General features: G+C 42.4%; 1 protein-coding gene across 3 annotated transcripts in view; it reads left to right on the forward strand.

The window, feature by feature from the left end:
- LOC126251885 (collagen alpha-1(XVIII) chain-like) overlaps nucleotides 1-21,045 on the forward strand; it is a 733,026-nt gene that overhangs the window by 318,459 nt on the left and 393,522 nt on the right. For 2 of the 3 annotated variants that reach the window (XM_049952585.1, XM_049952587.1), the window contains exon 3: nucleotides 8,747-8,835. In XM_049952585.1, coding sequence (XP_049808542.1) covers nucleotides 8,747-8,835 — 89 coding nt within the window. The remainder of the gene's footprint in view (nucleotides 1-8,746; nucleotides 8,836-21,045) is intronic. The other variant, XM_049952586.1, reaches the window with a different exon arrangement.

The raw sequence follows: 21,045 nt of genomic DNA on the forward strand, positions 1-21,045 counted from the left end.
CTCACCACGAACAATAGTACTGCACTCTGATGGTCGTTTTACCTTCCACAGAGAACCGCATCTTTATATAATTTCATACCTCCGATGAAGTGCACGTGTACGGAGTTACGTTGGCATTCGGATATGTCTTCTGTGTATTTCACTTTTTTTTGTCATATAGTGTATATGAAAGCATTCGAGCTTGTATGATACTAATAGGTAGAAGAACAGAAATAAATTAGTAGGTTCAAGATTAAGATCGGTTCACCTTCTGAAACGATAAGGGTACCAGCGATACTATTTAGAACTTGAACTCAATAGTAGACGGAAGATTAGAGAAAAGATTAAAAATATCTTCTTAGCATTTGCAGTACAGCACACAGCCTTCTAAAATGTAGCTGTAATACGTACGGCTTTACAAATCCCGGGACCAATGGGTAAAAAGTATTGAGACCGATGACTAATATACAGTACTGACAAGAAACAAGTGTGGGGCGTAAATCCAGATCGAGAGAAGTTAAGGACAGCGTTCAGTAGGGTTACACCTAACCGCTCCACAGTCTTTTCTAACCCGTATGAAGTAACCAAAGAATACACTGAGGTGACAAAATTAATGAGATAGCGATTTGCACATATACGGATGCCAGTGGTATCGCGTACACAAGGTATATAAAAGGCCAGCGCATGGCGGACCTCTCATTTGTACTCAAGTAATTCATGTGAAAAGGTTCCGAAGTGATTATGGCCTGTGATATTCGCTATTTTTGACTTCATTAAAACAGCAAATACGAGTAGTTAATACTTTCAGCCAGAAGGCAAATACTTGTTTATAAATAATGATTAATGTATAATGAGGCGTCGCATGGCGACGGTGGAATTTTCTAAATAATGTAATTCGTCGTCTTTGGGCTGCAATATAAACAGAAAAATACGGATAGATATGCGATCCTTCACTATTTTGTTCGCTGGAGAACAAATGAAGCCTTGAGCGCTACAGACTTGTACTGTTTTTCTCAAGTAAGACGGACGCAGATTTGTGGCAGTCTGATCTAATTTTTACTAAATGTATAAAAACGTGTTATGTCTAAGTTTGAGTGAAGTGTAAAGAACTGTTATAACTTACCGTGACGTCGCACGAGCGACTCAAACAAGACAATGGCTATATAAAAGAGCGCTCAATGGACATGATACGGACATAAAAATCTACCGTCATTGTAGTACTAAGCTTAAGGTACGATATATGTTTTAGTTATAATAAATATTTGTTCTGGGAATACTGAATCATTTAGCAGTGCTCATTCCTATTATCTCCTCAGTATTATTTTCATTTTAATTATGCATTTTGCTAATATTACAGACACCAAGATCAGCAGTTCAATGTGCGTGTTACATTGATAAAAAGAAAACTGTTTTATCGTCTTCTTGCATCAGCTTTAATTTGAATTTCCCTTTTGTGTGATGTTACAGTTGTTTCTGCGCCCTTAAGAACTTTCTGGTCCCTTAGGAAATTTTTTTGTCATAACAATAACTTCACAACTGGGTATGATCGTATCTACGATCATGAAGCAATTAGAAAGACGATAACGCAATTTCTTAATCAATAGCACGCTAGTTGTGACTGCCTCAAGCCACGCGAAACTGCAAGTAAAAAACTATTCATATCTCATAATGCAATATTTTATGACAATGGTCAATCCATGATTCTTACGCCAATTGTGATTGATAAAACAGTAGGCTAAATCTCAATTTCCAACTTTCCATTGAATAACAACATCACTTTTATTTTGTAACATCACAGGCCACACGACGATATTAACAGTATGGGATATAACACTTCGGAAATCGTTAGGGAATTCAATATTCCGAGATCCATACCGTCAAGAGTGTGCCAAGAGTACAATATTTCAGGCATTACCTCTCATCGCACACAACGCAGTGGTCGACAGAAACGGGGTTTGCGTAGAATTGTCAGTACTAACAGACAAGCAACGTTGCGTGAAATAATTGCAGAAATCAATGTGGGACGTACGACGAACATATCCGTTAGGACTGCGGCAAAATTTGGAGTTAATGGGCTATGGCAGCAGACGACCGACGCCAGTGCCTTTGCCAACAGCACGACATTCCCTGGGCTCGTGACCATATCGGCTGGACACTAGACGACTGGAAAACCGAGGCTTGGTCAGATGAGTCCCGATTTCAGTTGGTGAGGGCTGATGGTAGTGTCCGAGTCTGGCCAGACCCCACGAAACCAATGACCTATGTTCCTACCGAGCGAGGTGGCGCAGTGGCTAGCACACTGGACTCGCATTCGGAAGGACGACGGTTCAATCCCGCGTCCGGCCATCCTGATTTAGGTTTTCCGTGATTTCCCTAAATCGCTCCAGACAAATGCCGGGATGGTTCCTTTGAAAGGGCACGGCCGACTTCCTTCCCCATCCTTCACTAACCCTATAAGACCGATAACCTCGCTGTTGGGTCTCTTCCCCCAAACAACCAACCAACAACCAACTATGTTCCTGCTTGGTTGGTTTGGGGCGGGGACCAAACAGCGGTCCCATCGGACTAGGGAAGGAAGGGGTAGTCGGCCGTGCCATTTCAAAGGAACCATCCCGGAATTTGCCTGAAGCGATTTAGAGAAATCAAGGAAAACCTATCTCTGGATGGCTGGACGCGAGTTTGAACCGTCGTCCTCACGAATGCAAGTTCGGTGTGCTAATCGCTGCGCCACCTCGCTCGCCTCCCAAGTTGTAAATAATGCCCTGTGCACGCTGGTGTTGCTTCACACTGGTGTGGGCTGTGTTTACATGGAATCGACTGGGTCCTCTGGTCCAATTGAACAGACCATTGACTGAAAATGGTTATGTTCGGCTACTTGGAGACCATTTGCAACTATTCATGAGTTTCATGTTCCCAAATATGTTACCAGGGTGCAGTTGTTTGTCACTGGTTTGAAGAACAGTCTGAGAAATACGAGCGAGTGATTTGGCCATCCAGATCGCCCGACATGAATCCCGTCGAACATTTAAGAGACATAATCGAGAGGTCAGTTAGTGCACAAAATTATCCACCGACAACACTCCCGCAGTTATGTACGGCTATAGAGGCAGCATGCTGAATATTTCTGCAGGGGACTTCCAGCGACATCTAGAGTCGATGCCACGTCGAGTTGCTGCACTACCCCGGGCAAAAGGAGGTCCGACACGATATTACGAGGTACCCCATGACTTTTGTCAGCTCAGTGTATTTCAGAAGAGAAATAAAAGCGGAAATATTTGCTTACCACTGTCTACAACATGCATGAAAAATAATTAAAAGTCGTAGATGATGACACCCAGTACTACGGCACCGAGCGAAATAGCGCAGTGTTTAATACACTGGACTCGCATTCGGGAGGACATCGGTTGAAATCCCCGTCCTGCCTTCCAGATTTAGGTTTCCCGTGATTTCCCCAAATCACTCCAGGCAAATACTGGGATCGTTCCTTTAAAAGGGGTCCGTCGATTTGCTTCCCCATCTTGAATTAGCTTGTGCTCCATCGATAATGACCTCGATGTCGACGAGACAGTAAACCCTAATCTTTCTTTCAACATCATAACTCTAGTTTGTAAGACACGAATTAGTTTAAAAAATTTCCAGTGCACTATCTGTTGTCATACGGTTATGTGACCGTTATGCTGATAAGGCTGACGTGATGCTCATCACAGAAACCGTGTGTCTGACTTCACTCCACCGATGACCTGTCACATAAAACTGGTCTGCCAGGCGTAATTTTTCTTTCAAAAGAGAAGAAATAAATTTAGATCATATCTTCGTTTTATATCTTTTCTGGCAGAAAATTCTATCCTGGTACGCACACACTTTGACTTTTTCTCCTTGATGCCTTCTACAAGGGAACTGGGCCCGAATCGTTTTGACATGCATTAAAGTCAACAAACAATCTCGGCAACACTCTTATGCTGCTACACGCTAGGTGTGCTTTTGTTTACTGTGGACTTGACTACCTGCATATTCGAAGCGAAAGACCATTACAGTCGTCGTTATGTCCACAACGTCACACTGTAACGCACAAACCAGTCTTTCTATACGACTTCGTGAGGTACCTGTTCTCGCAATTCAGCACCTGTTTCAACACAAAGCTACTACCACCACAACCGCATTCGCATCCTATAGAGGAGACATCAAGATAAAACTGAAGTAAATGAATTAATCTTCCATACCAGGAACTGAATATTGGCGACGTTTTTCCATCACCCAAAATTTTATTCTGAAGATTACCAGTCTTTTGACTGTTTTACAGCTTTTTATTCTCTTTTTGTAAATATATCGTCTTATTTTATTTTTCTTGCATACACTGTTTTCGTAGTCTAGTGTAGTTCATTCCTCAATTCTACTGCTCAGCAAAACTAACTGGTTCTTAAAGGCTGAGAAGACATTAACTTACTACTTACTTTCTTCGTAAGCTCTGTCCACAACTTTATTTTTGGAATTCCCATGTGATTTTGAAATTATTCACACCAGTACATTTCAGATCACTCCAGCGTCATTGTTCTTAATTTTTTCCACTGTCAACAATAAGTTTCAGTAACTTTCTTCTCATTTTCCAGGTCAGATGAAGTACCGCAGTGGAAAAGAGAGTGAAGCGAAGTTCCCGTTCCAGTTTCTTAAATAATCTAGCAGAGCACTGAGATAGTTCCTGCACCTACGAATATAAGAAAGTAAAGAAATGCTATTGCCGATATGTCCGTTCATTCTTCAACGAATCAGGCTGTGCTACGTCGCTAATGCTCTTCATATGGAAGAAACGCTAAACCCTAACCTCACTTTCTTCAAATCGTCACCAACAACGCTTTGTTTCCTCGGTAGACAAAACCAAAAGGTTTGAAAATTTCCGAACAACCTAGTTTTACTCGTGCGAAGCTTACAAATATTAACACTTGATGCCGGAAATTATTTCGTTTGTAAAGCAGCATTTCCATTGGTGAAATATGAATAAATCCACTGAACAACACATATTTTGGTGGCCAAAGCGATAGACCAATTTTCAATCTTTAAACTATTGTTTCTAAAAGTATTTCAAATTTTCTCTTGTCGACGCTAAATTTTTGAAATACAAGACATATAGCTTTGTCATTGTTGAATCTGTTCACCCGTAACTAAATACACTCTTAAGACAAAATACCCGTGCAATAAAAAACTGGATCTAGCTGCGGGCACCTTAGCTTTCGTCCCCCTATACCGCTCCTCAGCAAGCAACATGTACACACCTTCAGAAACACCGTATTTTAAACGACTCAAACATGCACCGAAAGTTTTCACTGCAGGACGAGACCAATAGGCAGGTCCTCTATGAGTAGGTATTAAACCAGTCTATCGACTTTTCCTAGGGCAACTTAGAGTCTGCTAATTTAATTTAGTGTTTAAATCAATATATATTAACCGGCCGGTGTGGCCGAGCGGTTCTAGGCGCTTCAACCTGGAACCGAGCGACCGCTACGGCGCAGGTTTGAATCCTACCTCGGGCATGGATGTGTGTGATGTCCTTAGGTTAGTTAGGTTTAAGTAGCTCTAAGTTCTAGGGGACTGATGACCTCAGGTGTTAAGTCCCATAGTGCTCAGAGCCATTTTTTAATGTATATTAATTATGAGGAACGGATTGTGAAATTAGACGAAAGTTCTATTTAGTTTTTTACAAAAGGCATTTATTTCACATACTTAGTACCCAATCGACTAACATGTAACAAACCATTATTCCAAGAATATTGAGAGTAGAAAATGGGAGTGTAATCCGCCTATGGTCCCAACAATTGATAAGTGTCACAACCGCAGATTAAATTGCCGCAGTATAGAAAGTGTTATAGTCCTTGGTATCATAGTTTTGTTGTTTAGGTATCCTGAAATATTTCTCTGTTCCCCAAGGATTTCTGAAAATTGAGTAAAAGACTAAAGATAATAATCTTCTGCACTCATTTATTGAAATGTCTGTTGAAAAAAAAGAGCATATTAATTAATTGCGTGTAAAACTCCATATTTATGTGATTAAGACTTTTCCAAAAAGAAGTAATTGAATAACTGGGAAAGAAAAAAAGCCCTTCTCTCGATACACAGTAACAATAGTTTTTCTTTGTCAACTGGTTGTCGGCTTCTTAGGCCATTCCCAGGTAATAAATGTAAAAAAAATACAGTTAAAATAACCGTGGGACAGTGTAAGCGCTCTTCCTCTGAATGTTAACTTTTTAAATGTTGGTTGTAAGAAATAAGACAAGTGAAAGAGAGAAAGTCCGATTATGTTGATGTCAAGAGCAAATGAAAATTAGCGAAGCCTGTATTGGTGGCTCATCTTGAATATAATGATGAGTGAAATGGTCGTTAAGAATTTCAGTGTGTGTCTATACTTACTTTGTGGAAGAATTACTCTTCAAAATAATTTCAGACTTCGTGGGGATAAACATAATTAATATAATTAATAATGTAAAATTGACCTTACAAGTAGATTTATAACTGTAAATGAGGAAAAAATGTGATTATATTTCGTAAATTAATCCTTACTATCAGCTACATTTTTGTGGAACCGCAGAAAATTCGTGTCTTTATTTTTTCCATCTCCAAATAGCTTAAGCATCGTGTCTTTAATTCACGTCTCATCTTCAATCAAGATCTTCAAATGGTTTTCATGCATCTAGTGTTGGGGGATGCTTCCATCTGACTCCATCAGTAGTTCTTTATTGATAATTTCCCATAACTACAATACAGTCCTTTGCAAGGCTTTTTCTTTTTCCTTGCCGAGAGTTGACGCTGAGGTCTACCATTCCCAAGTCCCAGAGTCGCATTGTAAGATGATAACTCACCCAACATGGTATCCCCTATATCGTAACACTCTGTTGATATTTACACTGTCCATTTACCTTCCACACTGTCATTTAAATTGCACGTGGAACTTACTTTGAGATGCGACTGGTTAGCCGAGTGTGTAAAAGCGCCCACTTTCGGGATACGGGGAGAGGCGCCCGTCTCTCGGATTAACGAATGGGGACCGGTGAGCTGGTCAGCCTGGATGTGGTATCTAGGCTCTTCCTCACACTTTGTAACACAATGTCACATTTGACCATGCGGTTACGCTAGACACAGACAGAAGGGGTACACAGATTCCTACCCGGGGCGGGGTGAGGGGGGAGGGGGGGGAGGAGATTTTGGCAGAAGGTTTAAAATGCCTTTCAGAGAGGCGATCCTATAGTAATAATAGCCTATGTAAGAGTATGGCTTTTTCCCCGCGAAATTAGGAGAACCATATCAGTTCCGAACCGGCACTGGCTGAATAAACGGCACCGGATAGGAAGGAAGGTTAAATTTATTTTTACTGCAAATTTATGTTATTCACATTTAGAGCCAACTCATAGTCAAAGCCGAATACAGTTAGTGAGATATTTAGTACAGTACAGAGAAAAAAAGAAAAATTTAGATTTAATCTCCCATCGACAACGAGGGCATTAGAAGTGAAGCACAAGTTCGATTTGAGGAGGAATGTTGGTGGAATTTGGTCGCATTTCGAAGGGAACGTCCCGACATTTGTCAGAAGTGATTTAGAGAAGCTAACAGAAAATGTAAGTCCTGGATGGAGTCAAACGGCCGTCTTCCCGAATGTGGGTCCAGTGTCTTCGCGCTGCTCCACCTCACTTGTTTCATTGTGGCTGTCACGCCCTCCTGTGCTGTGGACGATCTTAGCGGAGGTGGGGTGCGACCACCTTCCTCCGACTTCTAACGAAGTTTCACGTGTGTCTACAGAGTGTGGGATACAATGATTAGTTGTACAGTATAACGTTGCGTGGCGTTGTTACGGATCAGAAAGAAAGAGAGAGGATGAATCCCTGTGCCGGCATTCCCCTTACTTGTCTCGAATAGCACCAACGCAGCCGCCAAGCTTAAAGTTCCATTTAGTGGATGAATCATCAACAGCGTCACCTTCCATCATTGCACGGGGCACTGCCGAGGCCTTTGGGGCAAAGTGTGGCCATCAGAAAATTTAACTGATCATCCCTCTCGCCATTTATAGATTATTACTAGTGATGAAATCTTCGTGGAACATAACATGATACGTTGCAGTTGAACAACACACTTCAGGCGATGAAACCTGACCTATAGAGGCGGATTAGAGCGGAGAAGAATTTTGTGTAGTAAATCACATACCATAAACTACAACCTATGTGGTCAATCCAACCGCACTACTAGCAGATTAGCGCCCTATATGTTGACATGATACCCAACATTATAATAATTTTTATGTTGTCGTACAAGGATCAGCAAAGCGAATCGATACCACATACGTTGGCCAGGGTTGGCTGCAGTCAGCAAAGACTTCTGGGAGGTGCTCCTGAAGGCCACACCTCCCTCTCAGCATAGCAGCGCCTTCACCCTGAGGTCGATATAGTGTCAAGCATAGCACAGCTCGCCCAGTGCGTGATCTCAACTGAAGGAGTCAACATCGTATTATAGGCCCAACGTGATAGTTAAAATTTCTGATGGACTTGTTCATTTCAGTGTGGAACATTGTACGTCAAGAGAACAGTTGGTTAACCCGTGCATCAAATTATCGAGTTAATAATCGATAACAGTTGTAACTTATCAATCAAACCTGTGGAGAAAATCGACGACTGTACTTTCGTCTGGTCACAACAGTTTTAGCTGCGGATTTCTATGCTAGTAATATCTGCACTGCATTGTGTTCAGGCTATGGCATGCCTTATGTGACGGTCTGCGCCTTGTGTTTCAGCAGGAAACGGCATCAGAGGTGGACGCTGAGCTTCGCAGCCTTCGTCGCCGTGGCCTTGCAGACCGTCCACAGCGCCCAAGCGATGGACTGTAAGTGTTGTTACTGGCTCTCTCTCTAGCTGGACTCTCTAGCTCAGTAGATTACATGACCTTCAAAACCGACCTACGAATTTCCCTGAGTGAATTCATGCTTTAAGTAGGCAAGGCGGTTCCCTTTTCTATGGCAGCGTCAACAGTTTTAATGTACACTACAGGGGCGTTCAGTATGCTATGCAACTTTTTTTCTGAAAGCAGGTTGGTTTTATTCGGTATTCTAATACACCATATTATTCCTCACTCTTTTGGCTACAATACCATTTTTTTCAATGTGACGTCCTTACACCATGTTACCGGGAGGGCCTCTATGCCAGCATGGTACCACTCTCGTGGTCGACGTCTGAGCCAAGGCTTTGCTTCATCAATAACCTCCTCGTCATCCACGTACCGCTTTCAGCGGAGTGCATCCTTCATAGAGCCAAACAGATGGTAGTCGGAAGGTACGAGATCCGGGCTGTAGGGTGGAACGACGAAGAACAGTCCAATGAAATTTTGTGAACTCCTCTCGGGTGAGCAAACTTGTCTGAAGCTTTGTGTTTTCCTGGAGAAGGAGAAGTTCGTTTACATTGTTGTGACGACGAACACCATGAAGTCGAAATGGTTCAAATGGCTCTGAGCACTATGGGACTTAATTTCTGAGGTCATCAGTCCCCTAGAACTTAGAACTACTTAAACCTAACTAACCTAAGGACACCACACACATCCATGCCCGAGGCAGGATTCGAACCAGCGACCGGAGCGGTCGCGCGGTTCCAGACTGTAGCGCCTAGAACCGCTCGGCCAATCTGGCCGGTCCATGAAGTCGTCTCTCATTTCCTGAAGGTAGCACAATGCATTTGAGAGTTGGTTGTTGCGCCATGACGAAGGAAATCAAACACAATAACCCCTTCAGAGCCCAAGAAGAGCAGCGCCATGACTTTACCGGCTCAGGGTGCCGCTTTGAACTCTTTTTTCGGTGGAGAGGTTGTGTAGCGCCACTCAATGGATTGTCGTTCAGTTTCCAGTTCGAAGTTATGAGCCCATGTTTCATTACCCGTGATCAAGTTCGACAAAAAATTGTCACGATCAGCCTCGTAACGCACAAGAAATTCCGCACAGATGGACCTTCGTTGCTCTTTGTGTTCTTCTGTTATAGTGCGCGTCATTTATGACGGCGGCCGAGTTTAGGTTCGTTCTGCGCATCTGACATCACAAAACACAGTCAGCCAATGAACAGAGAACGACGTTGCCAGAGCTCGACTGCAGTACAGTTTTAGAAACGTTCAGTCATAAAGAAAGTAACTGACGAAAGCAATGTATTGATTGCAGAATTTCTTTTATAGAAGTTTGGAAAAAGCATTCTTTATACCAACTGTTTCATATTCTATTAATTAATTAAACCAAAAAAGCAATAAGCCTCCTAATTCAGGCGATAGCAAGGAAAGGTGTTTGTATCATTCTCACTAACCGCTTTTTCGCAATAAACAACAGCAGAAATTGTTTATTTCCTATTGTACTTCGACGAAACGTGAGTAATTCATAGTCATAGCTTAAAGTCCTCCAGGCACCATATTGTATAATGAGCTGCGTTAGCGTAATGGTGTTAGTGTTTGGTTGCTAAGTGGAAGGTTCCGAGTTCGAACCTTGTTCGGTTCTTATGTTTTCTTTATTTATAAACAATATCGAAGTGTCTTACTTCATGAATTTTATTCGTTTGAATGTAAGTTTTTGAAATTTCTAGTGGCAACTGAAATCCACCATACAGAAAGTATGCGCTATGGACTTTTACCTCTGTAAACTCTTCAAAATTTCGTTCAGTGGTTTACTACATTTAATGCTGCACAATAACTGCGTTGAACATCGAAACAAAATTAAGTCATTTATGGGGGGAAGGTATCAGTCAAGAAGATGTGTAAACATCACATTTTTGGGCCAAATAGTTTTTGTGAAATCGAATGATAAGTGTGTCAAAGCAGTCGGAACACCATGTGTCTGCACAGGCGAGCAGTGCAGTGGTAAAAAATGCGGGGAGCACGTCTCTGTAGCAGCGAAAGGGTTAATGCGGCCGCGGTGGCTTTACTTCATAAACTGTGCGCTCCCCCCCTAAACGTAAGGTTTCTTGGCGCGTGCAACTGGCAACGCAGCAATCTCCCGCGTCTGGGCGGGCATGCGCGAACCGCCAAGATAAAAGAATTGAACTATAGGTGGCGATGAGCTCAACGGGCACACACCTTTGAGTACCCAACTGGTGGACGAGTGTGTCAGCAACATGAAGAGAGATGTCCAGCTGAGCAGCGTGGTGTTTGTTTGTGATCCATCGGCCATCTCGAATCAGAATTTCCGCACGTTCCAAGATTGCAGGAGCCACAGATGTGTGCGGCCGGCGGGCACGCAGGAGATTGGACAACATTTGCACGACCTTGTTTCTATGATGACAGACGCCTCACCCAACGGCTCACCATGCTTATGTTCACTGGCAGGTCCCCGCAGATAATCTACAAGCACCTACGAATGTCTGCGATGCTCTGGTTTTCCACCAAAAGAAACTCAGTGACAGCGCTCTGCTTGGAACGCACCTCCGTTGTAGACGCCATTTTGAAGGCTACGTACAGCGGTGCTACCTATCGGAACGTCATCAAACTATAGGGGTTGCAGCGGTAATATTCCGTGATGTCCCACAACAAACTGTATATTTTTTCAATCGAAATCGGCCAAGAAAAAAAGTGTGTTGCATTACTTATTGAATTCCTATCCTAGCACCATGAAAGTGACACGCGACAAACGCAAAACTGGCATGAAGTGTTGTGTAGGCTAGGATATCGCAACTGCGCAAAGGAGGTAGGAGAAATGGCAGCAAAATTCTCTATACAAGGACAGTTTACTGAGCGGGCTTGTCATTCAAACATGGCATTTAACGTTTGTTGTTTGTGAGAAGATCGTCCTTTGCCTCAGGTAAGAAGGATAAAAGTCTACGTTTCGGAATTCGGAAACAAAAATGTTGCAGCTTGTCGTTCCGCGACATTGCTGCTCGCATTGACCCTACGACTGTCATGGAAATGTGGGCTCGATAGGTTCAAAAGCGCCACACTCAACGCCATGCAGAATGTCAACTATCCTACGACTAGCGCCCGAGACGACAGGTATATTGCTCGCACAGCCATGCAGTCTACAATTCAATGGGGCCAAGACGCAGTTCCTGATCGTCACCAGGCGACTCGTTCCTGCAGGTCTGCAACCGCTCACCGTCGGTGGAAACCCTGTCCGTGGCGTCCAACGATGCATTACCTCGGCGTCACCATCGACCGCCGACTCACGTGGGTTCCGCACATTCGCGAAGTGAAGACCAAAGTGCGGAACAGGCTCCGCATACTGTACCCGGTGCTGAACCCCGGCTCCCAACTACCACCTGGCCGGCCGCGGTGGTCTAGCGGTTCTGGCGCTGCAGTCCGGAACCGCGGGACTGCTACGGTCGCAGGTTCGAATCCTGCTTCGGGCATGGGTGTGTGTCATGTCCTTAGGTTAGTTAGGTTTAAGTAGTTCTAAGTTCTAGGGGACTTATGACCTAAGATGTTGAGTCCCATAGTGCTCAGAGCCATTTAGCCAACTACCACCGCGGCTGGGCATCTCTCTGTACAAGGCGCTGCTCCGCCCTGTACTCCAATACGCCGCCGTCGTCTGGGGGAACGCCGCCGACACGAACCTGCAGAAGCTGGAGACACTGCAGAATCGCATCCTTCGGCTGGCCTTACACCTGCCTTACCATTTCCCCAGCGCTCATCTTCACGACGTCGCGGAAGTACCTCTGCTCCAGACGACCGCCCGCACCTTTTACGAACGTGCTGGCCGGTCACACAACGCCCAAATCCGGACGCTGGACCGAAAACTGCCGCGCAGCGTCACCACACGCTGGCCACACCTGCTCGCTGCATAGCTAGCACTGCAGAACTGTGCTGAGGAGACACCAAAGAAGACAACCTACACGTGAAGTCGCTTTATATCGGCACGCATGGGAGGCAAAGCAATAACTGCTGCGAACTCCATCACACATCGGAGGACAAGTTATCTCCGTGTCTTCTGTCAAGGAGTGGGATTCTCTATAGCAAGACAAGTATCAACACAGACAGTGGGACGACATCTGAAGCAGCACCAACCGACACGACAGCACGTCGACTATCGGTAAGCCTCCCATTTTGCAGCAACAGAGAGGCAGAGTATGGTGCACCTGACAACAACATCGGACGCATGAGTGTCATCACGCCATTTTCTCTGGGAAGTCCAGGTTCCGTGTACAGCCTCACTATGGGTGTGCCTCTGAGTGGAAGCTCCAAGGGGAGCGATAGTTGCCAGAATGCATTCATCATCGTTTTACTGGCCCAGCAGCTGCAGTGATTGTATTCAATTCTATACACTGAGTACGTAACACCACGAACTGTAACTCTCACGAACAGTAATTTGGACAGCTAGCGCTACATTTCGGACCTCTGAAGGCTGATGGTTGGATCCCATCTACAATGTCTCTGTGATCCTTTTTGTTTTTCAACAAGATAATGCAGTAGTGCAATTTGTCGGAGCTGCTCTGATCTTCCTCGATGTCCCTCAAAGATCTTTTTGTCCCCACCAACACGTTTTTGATCTCTTTCACCCACTGTAAACAATTGGACACAGGTTGCCAAGAGAGTGAGAAGCCGCCTCTCGCCTGCCACTACGACTGGCGAAATCTGGTTTAGAGTTAAAGCTGCATGGAATGATGTGACCATACCTGCCATCCAAGGTGAATTTGACTCTATTTTCTGGGTTGGAGCCGTTGTTGCTGGCAGCTCTGTCTATTAAATTAGACACACTGTAAACCCCCAAATCACCTACAAATACCATCCTGCATTTTTCCTGTTATTTACAACTCTTCCTACTGTTGCAGTTTTAATGGCAAGTAGTATATACACTCAGGTGACAGAAGTCATTGGATAGTTTCTAATACCTGTTGGACCTCCTTTTCTCCGGCGTAGTGCAGCATTTCGACGTGACATGGACTCACAAGTTCCCTGCAGAAATACTGAGTCACGCTGCCTCTATTGCCGCCCATAATTGCAAATGTGTACCAGTGGAGGATGTTGTGCACGAACTGACCTCTCCATTATGTCACATAATTTTTTCCATGAGGTTCATGTCGGGCGATCTGGGTGGACAAATCATTCACTCTAATTGTCCAGAATGTTCTCCAAACCAGTCGCCATCAATTGTGGCCCGATGACATGACCTCGTTGTTTGGGAGTATGAAGTCAATGAATGACTTAGCTGTCACAGTTCCCTTTTGAAATTTGGGTCTATGGCTTCGTGGGGTCTACACCATACTCGAACCCTACCATTACCTCTTTCCAGCTGAACTCGGGACTCACTCGACGATGTCACGGCTTTCCAGTCGTCTAGAGTCCAGCCGATATGGTCACGAACCAAGATTAGGTGTTGCAGACGATTTCGTGGTGTTAACAAAGGCACTCGTTTCGATCGTCTGCTGCCATAACCCATTAACTCCAAATTTCGCCGCATTGTCCTAACGGATACGTTCGTCGCACGTCCCACGTTGATTTCTGCGGTTTTTTCACCAATTGTTGCTTGTCTGTTAGCACTGACAACTCTACACAAACGCCGCTGCTCTCGATCGTTTAGAGAAAGCCGTCAGCCACTGTGTTGTCCATGCTAAGAGATAATGCCTGAACTTTGATATTCTCGGCACGCTCTTGACACTGAGGATCTTGGAATATTGAATTCCCTAACGATTTCCGAAATGGAATGTACCTTGCGTCTAGCTGCAACTAACATTCCGCGCTCGAAACCTCTTAATTCCGGCCATAATCACGTCGGAAACGTTTCTACAAGAACCACCTGAGTACCAATGACAGCTCCTCCATCTGTATATGTAAATATCGCTATCCCATGAATTTTGTCATCTCGGTGAAATGTGTAGGCGTAAATGGGGAATCATTCTGTGTGGTCCTACCTGAAAAATAAGAGAGAATCAACTCTCGTTGAAGTTGAATTTGCTATTGAGGAAATGAAGGATGAACATATAGTTTTTACATTCACATGCGGCAAAGATTACTTTCAGAAAGTTTTCTATAAGTGTGATCCACAGCCACGAAAAGTAAGTGAAGATGAAGATGGGTTTCCAGCAACAAGTCACTCATTACGTTTCTAAATTTATGATATTACTCTTTACTTTTTCCATGTGTTTTCATACCCATCTGAGGAAGGTGCACACGTTTCACATATAAAATAAATGGCAGGTCTAACATTTGTTCGCAACATTCTTTATTCATTCTGCCTTTTCATAAACGTCATTAAGGAAATATAGAATGTTATTCATAAGTAGCTACAGGGCTTTGTGAGACGAATTCACCAAAAGTACAACACATACAGCAAAATTACACATATCGCTGGGTACAGCATCTCTCCAAGTATCGATTTCACAGTTAAACTACAGCACCACTTGCTTTTTGAGTCCCCCTTATATCGTCTGTATCGGCGCAGACCCGACCAGAATGGGTCTTAACTGCGGATCAAAGCACCTGGCGCTGCATTTTATGTCTTGAAAATTTGTGGGCTGGGGGAGGGGGGTTACCTGCTAAAATATCTGCTGCTTTCATTTCCGTGACCTATTTTATCAGTGTACTCGACGCCCCAAATTTTTAAGCTCCAAATTATACCCATGGTTCAAGGACTTGACCTGAGAGTGTTCGGTATGAACCAACGGTCAAAAATAAACCTTTCTGGTCGTGCGAGGTCTTAAAAGGGCAATGTGTGTGAGGCACGTTTTTGTGAACTGTTTACCATGAGAAACAGAACTCAATATTCTGTGATGTATCCATGGTGGTTTTGCCTCCGTTCACAAGTCTTGACTGATTGCCAAAGTTAGAACATTGTGCGTTACAGAAACTTTCACATTTGCGTTCAGCCAAAGATACGGGATCGTTGGGGCTAGAGAAGACCACAGTGCTCACATAGACTTATTGGCACAGCAGAGTCTGAAGCGATAATTTTCTACGTGCAAGAGAAAATTCATCAAAAAGGTCCCTTCAACGTGCCCGTTAAATGCGCAACTGGAGCAATATCATGCGGAGAGTATTGGTGGCCCATCAAATACACCCTATCGTAAGCGGTTTACAGGTCTCCCAGAAATGTTGCATCAAACTTCGAGGGGCTGTAGCGGGTGCCTTGAGAACGGATCCTGGATAGGAACCCATGTCTCGAAACGTTAGCCATCAACGCTATAGAGCATCGAAGTTATAGACACTGGCTCCTGCCGCAAGGCCACAACTTCAGCAGCAAACGTGACTTTGCACGCTAAGGGACCGTAGGAGGAACGTCTAGCATTGTTGTTTATTATTCAATGATCGCGATTCATTGCCACGACTGCTAGTGGCGAAAATGGAGACAGCTGCTACGAAACCATCATTCACCGATAAAAAAGAGCATCGTAATCATATGACACATGGCTCTTCTACGCTGCGGATAGCTCCAGCTTCTCCACTGGCGATAGTGACAACCAGTCGCGATCACTAAACAACAAACAACATTGCGAGACGTTCCGCCTACAGTCTGCTGTCAGTGTACAGAGTCACATTTGCTGCCGAAGGGGTGGCCTAGTGGCAGGCGCCTGCACTTATAAGTTCGATGCTCTGTAGCGTCGTCGGATGACATTCATGGACACGGGTTCCAGTCATTTATTTGTTCCTTAAGCCACACTCTAGAACCCTTGAAGTTTGTCACAATATTTCTGGAACACTCTGCATACTATCAATGTTGGCAAATGATTTTGATCCCAGGGTGAATTATGTCAACTGATTACTCATCAAATTGCAGCAAAGTCGAACCTCCTAGGGATTATATTGTTCACAATCACGTTTCTTTCAATTGTGGTGGTGTTTTCTACCGCTCTGATATCCATATATGGAGTGATATAAAACTATATGCCTGGATATAACACCATACACCCGGTTCTAGATACAGAGATCACCAGCAACATTTCTTTATCAACCTGTGAATTGCGATCGTACAAGAGCAACTATTACTACTTGAAGTGAACTGCAGCATCCGTCTTATGATCTGCAGACGGCTGGTGACGAAATAAACTGGTAATCTGCTATTGAAACTGTGTTAGATGGTACCAGAAAATAAACTATTTTTCCAAAGGAGACTTTATATGCTGATATCTCGCTTGATTGGTGCACATGGCTTGGTGTTCATTCGTTTTAAGTCTCCACAGTTGTTGGCGTACGTACCTCTCGTTCACGTGAGGATATGCTTTCAACAAGATGGTACATTATCTTATTTCGAATTCAATCTTCTTAAGCAGCAGAACAACATGTATTTTCTCCCTCATGGTCGGCGTGATCGCTGGCTACCACCTGCACGAAACTCCACTATAAACCTAAGAGAAAATGAATGGTAAATTCTTAACTTCATGTTCACTACACAACGGACAGCAACGATGTTTGAGAGAGTACGGAATAACTTTACGAGCTGTCGCAATGCACGCACTGAGACTGTCAGTCACCATTGTGACCTGTTTCCGTGAGTCTGTTGGCTGTAAATTGTTGCTGTTAATAAGAAATGAAACATTCATTTTTAACAATTTGTTCCTTATGTCAAAGTACTCAGTGTAGGCTCCTCTAAGATCTCTTGGGTTTTACCCTAAAGATTTAACACTTTCTGTATTCACTGGGAAACCTTAATGTTCACAATCCAAACTTTAGTTTAAGCACCGAAGTAGTTTCCTCCTTTAGTCCCACTGGAAGTGGCATGCATACGCATTCTTCAAACGACACATCGAACATGATGAGGTAGTTTGGGAGAACTTGCTGCTTAAATCCGTTTTTCAATGACAGAGCAAGTGAAAGAGCAATTATATTTCAATGTTGCTTACTATACGACCGGTAAACGAGTAGTTCATTCTGCGCTGGATGCTTCACTGGTTAGTTTACACGCCGCCAGGCATAGCACACAGTAAAGAAGTCTTACGGCTCATTCATGTCGAATAACGTTCATATGGAGTCCGACATTTATCAGATACAAAAATAAGTATCACAGATATTATTTATGTTAAATCCCTCTCTTTCCAAGCATTTATCCCCACTTGCAGGATCTGCAGGTTAATCGGATGTGACATGTTAATTTTAAGGGGTGGCCGGATGCCCTTCCTGTCGCCACCCTGTACCCCACAGGAAGGAATTAGTGTACCCCAACTGTCTGCGTCTAGTGTAATATGAATTTGAACATCATGTGACCACTGGTATAGAACTTTTAAGTGTTACAGGGTTTAGGTTAGCATCTCATTTTTGTAGATCAGAAATGGAGAAAGGAGGAGTTGCCACATTCATCAGGAACTGACATAAATTTAAGAACATAGACATTCATAAATTTTGCCTAGAACAGAATATAGAAGCATGTGCAACAGAATTAGAATTTCACAAAAAATCCATCATAATATTAAGTGTATATCTAGCACCTGCAGGTAACTTTAATCTGTTTGTAAACCACCTTGAAGCTGTACTGGCCCATTTAACAACCAAAAACAAAGAAATGGTGGTTGCTGGTGATTTCAATGTAGATTTCCTTAAAGACTCTCCCAATAAGAACTTATTTGAGTTAGTAACACTATCATTCAACTTAATTCCCACTGTAAAGTTCCCCACTAGGATAGCCACTCGCTCACAAACAGCCATTGATAATATCTTTATAGAAAAGTCCAATGAACAAAATTATATTACAAAATCAATAGTCAATGGCCTCTCAGACCATGACATGCAGTTCCTACTGTTAAATGTTAATACTGAACAGGATATAAAATCTGTTAAATCTGAGCTCAAGAGGGTAATCAGTAAGCCAAAAATTGATTATTTTAGGACACTCCTCAGAGACATTCACTGGACTGATGTTTACAGTGCTTATGGCATGAATGAAAAATATAACACTTTTGCTAATAAAGTGCTTACTTTATTCGAACACTGCTTTCCCACAAAACTTACCAAGGTTAGAGCAAAGTCTACAAAGAAGCCATGGATTACTCAAGGAATAGGGGCATCTTGTGAAACAAAAAGAAAACTTTATCTGTCAATCCGAAACATTTCCAATGTTGATGCTATAGCACATTATAAGAAATACTGCAAAATATTAAAGACTGTAATACGGATGTCAAAGCAAATATATTACAAGAAAAATATAGTCATATCAGATAACAAAATAAAGACAATATGGGATATAGTGAAGGAGGAGACTGGTAGAACCAGACATGAAGAGGAACAAATAGCATTAAAAGTAAATGATACATTGGTGACAGATATGTATGGTGTTGCAGAACTTTTTAACAAACATTTTATAACTGTTACTGAAAAGATGGGGTTGTCAGGTTCGGTAGATGCTGCTATGGATTACCTCAGACCAGGCATTTCAAGTAACTTCCATAATATGAATTTGACCCTCACTACCCCAACAGAAATAATGTCCATCATAAAATCTTTAAAATCAAACAAATCTAGTGGGTATGATGAAATATCAACAAAGTTAATTAAAGAAAGTGATTGTGAGCTAAGTAACATATTAAGCTATCTGTGTAACCAGTCGTTTATCAGTGGAATATTTCCTGAATGGCTGAAATATGCTGAAGTTAAGCCACTGTTTAAGAAGGGAGATAAAGAAATAGCATCAAATTTCCGTCCAATTTCACTGTTGCCAGCATTCTCAAAAATTTTCGAAAAAGTAATGTACAGTCGTCTTTATAGCCATCTTATCTCAAATAACATACTGTCAAAGTCACAGTTTGGATTTCTAAAAGGTTCTGATATTGAGAAGGCTATCTATACTTACAGTGAAAATGTGCTTAATTCATTAGACAAAAAATTGCAGGCAACTGGTATATTTTGTGAGCTGTCAAAGGCATTTGACTGTGTAAATCACAATATCCTCTTAAGTAAATTGGAATATTATATTGTAACAGGAAGTGCTGCAAAATGGTTCAAATCTTATATCTCTGGCAGGAAACGAAGAGTGTTATTAGGAAAGAGACATGTATCAAGCCATCAGGCATCATCCAACAGGGAACTAATTACATGTGGGATCCCACAAGGTTCCATTTTGGGGCCCTTACGTTTTCTTGTGTATATCAATGACCTTTCATCAGTAACATTACCAGATGCCAAGTTCGTTTTGTTTGCCGATGATACAAACGTTGCAATAAATATAAAATCAAGTGTAGTCTTAGAAAGATCAGCCAATAAAATATTTGTGGACATTAATCACTGGTTCCTAGCCAATTCTTTGTCACTAAACTTTGAAAAAACACACTACATGCAGTTCAGAACTTGTAAGGGGTGTCCCACGAGTATATGTCTAACATACGATGACAAGAAGATAGAAGAAGTGGACAGTGTTAAATTCTTGGGATTACAGCTTGATAATAAATTCAACTGGGAGGAGCACACCACAGAACTGCTGAAGTGTCGTAACAAATCTCTGTTTGCAATGCGAATTTTGTCAGACATAGGGGATACAAAAATGAAAAAGCTGGCATACTATGCTTACTTTCATTCTATAATGTCATATGGGATTATTTTTTGGGGTAATTAATCAAGCCAAACTGAAGTTTTCCGGGCACAAAAACGTGCAGTAAGAGGTGTGAACTCAAGAACATCCTGCAGAAGCCTGTTTAGGGAACTAGGGATACTAACTACTGCTTCCCAATATATTTATTCCTTAATGAAATTTGTCATTACAAATATATCACTTTTTCAAACCAACAGCTCAATTCATGGAATCAATACTAGAAATAAGAATAATCTTTACAAGTATTCAAAGTCACTTAGTCTTGTACAAAAAGGTGTGCATTATTCAGGTACACACATTTTCAATAACTAGCCAGCAGCCATAAAAAGCTTAACAACCAATGAAATTCAGTTTAAGAGAAGCCTAAAGGATTTATTGGTGGCCAACTCCTTCTACTCCACTGATGAATTTCTCAGTAAAACCAACTGATTTGTGTATAAGTACAATCTAACTTCTGCACCATTTCAGCACAGTAATGTGTTCATTGTAAATAAGTATTATAGTAGCTGTATTACATGTTTATTACCTTATAAATAAATACAAAACTTTTTTATTTTAAATTCAGTGCATTAGTATTTGTAAAATGACTCTCTCATATAGTGTTCATTAAAAAATGACGATCATTCCACT

This window comes from Schistocerca nitens, chromosome 4 (genome assembly GCF_023898315.1).
Source record: "Schistocerca nitens isolate TAMUIC-IGC-003100 chromosome 4, iqSchNite1.1, whole genome shotgun sequence".
NCBI classification, from domain to species: Eukaryota; Metazoa; Arthropoda; class Insecta; order Orthoptera; family Acrididae; genus Schistocerca; species Schistocerca nitens.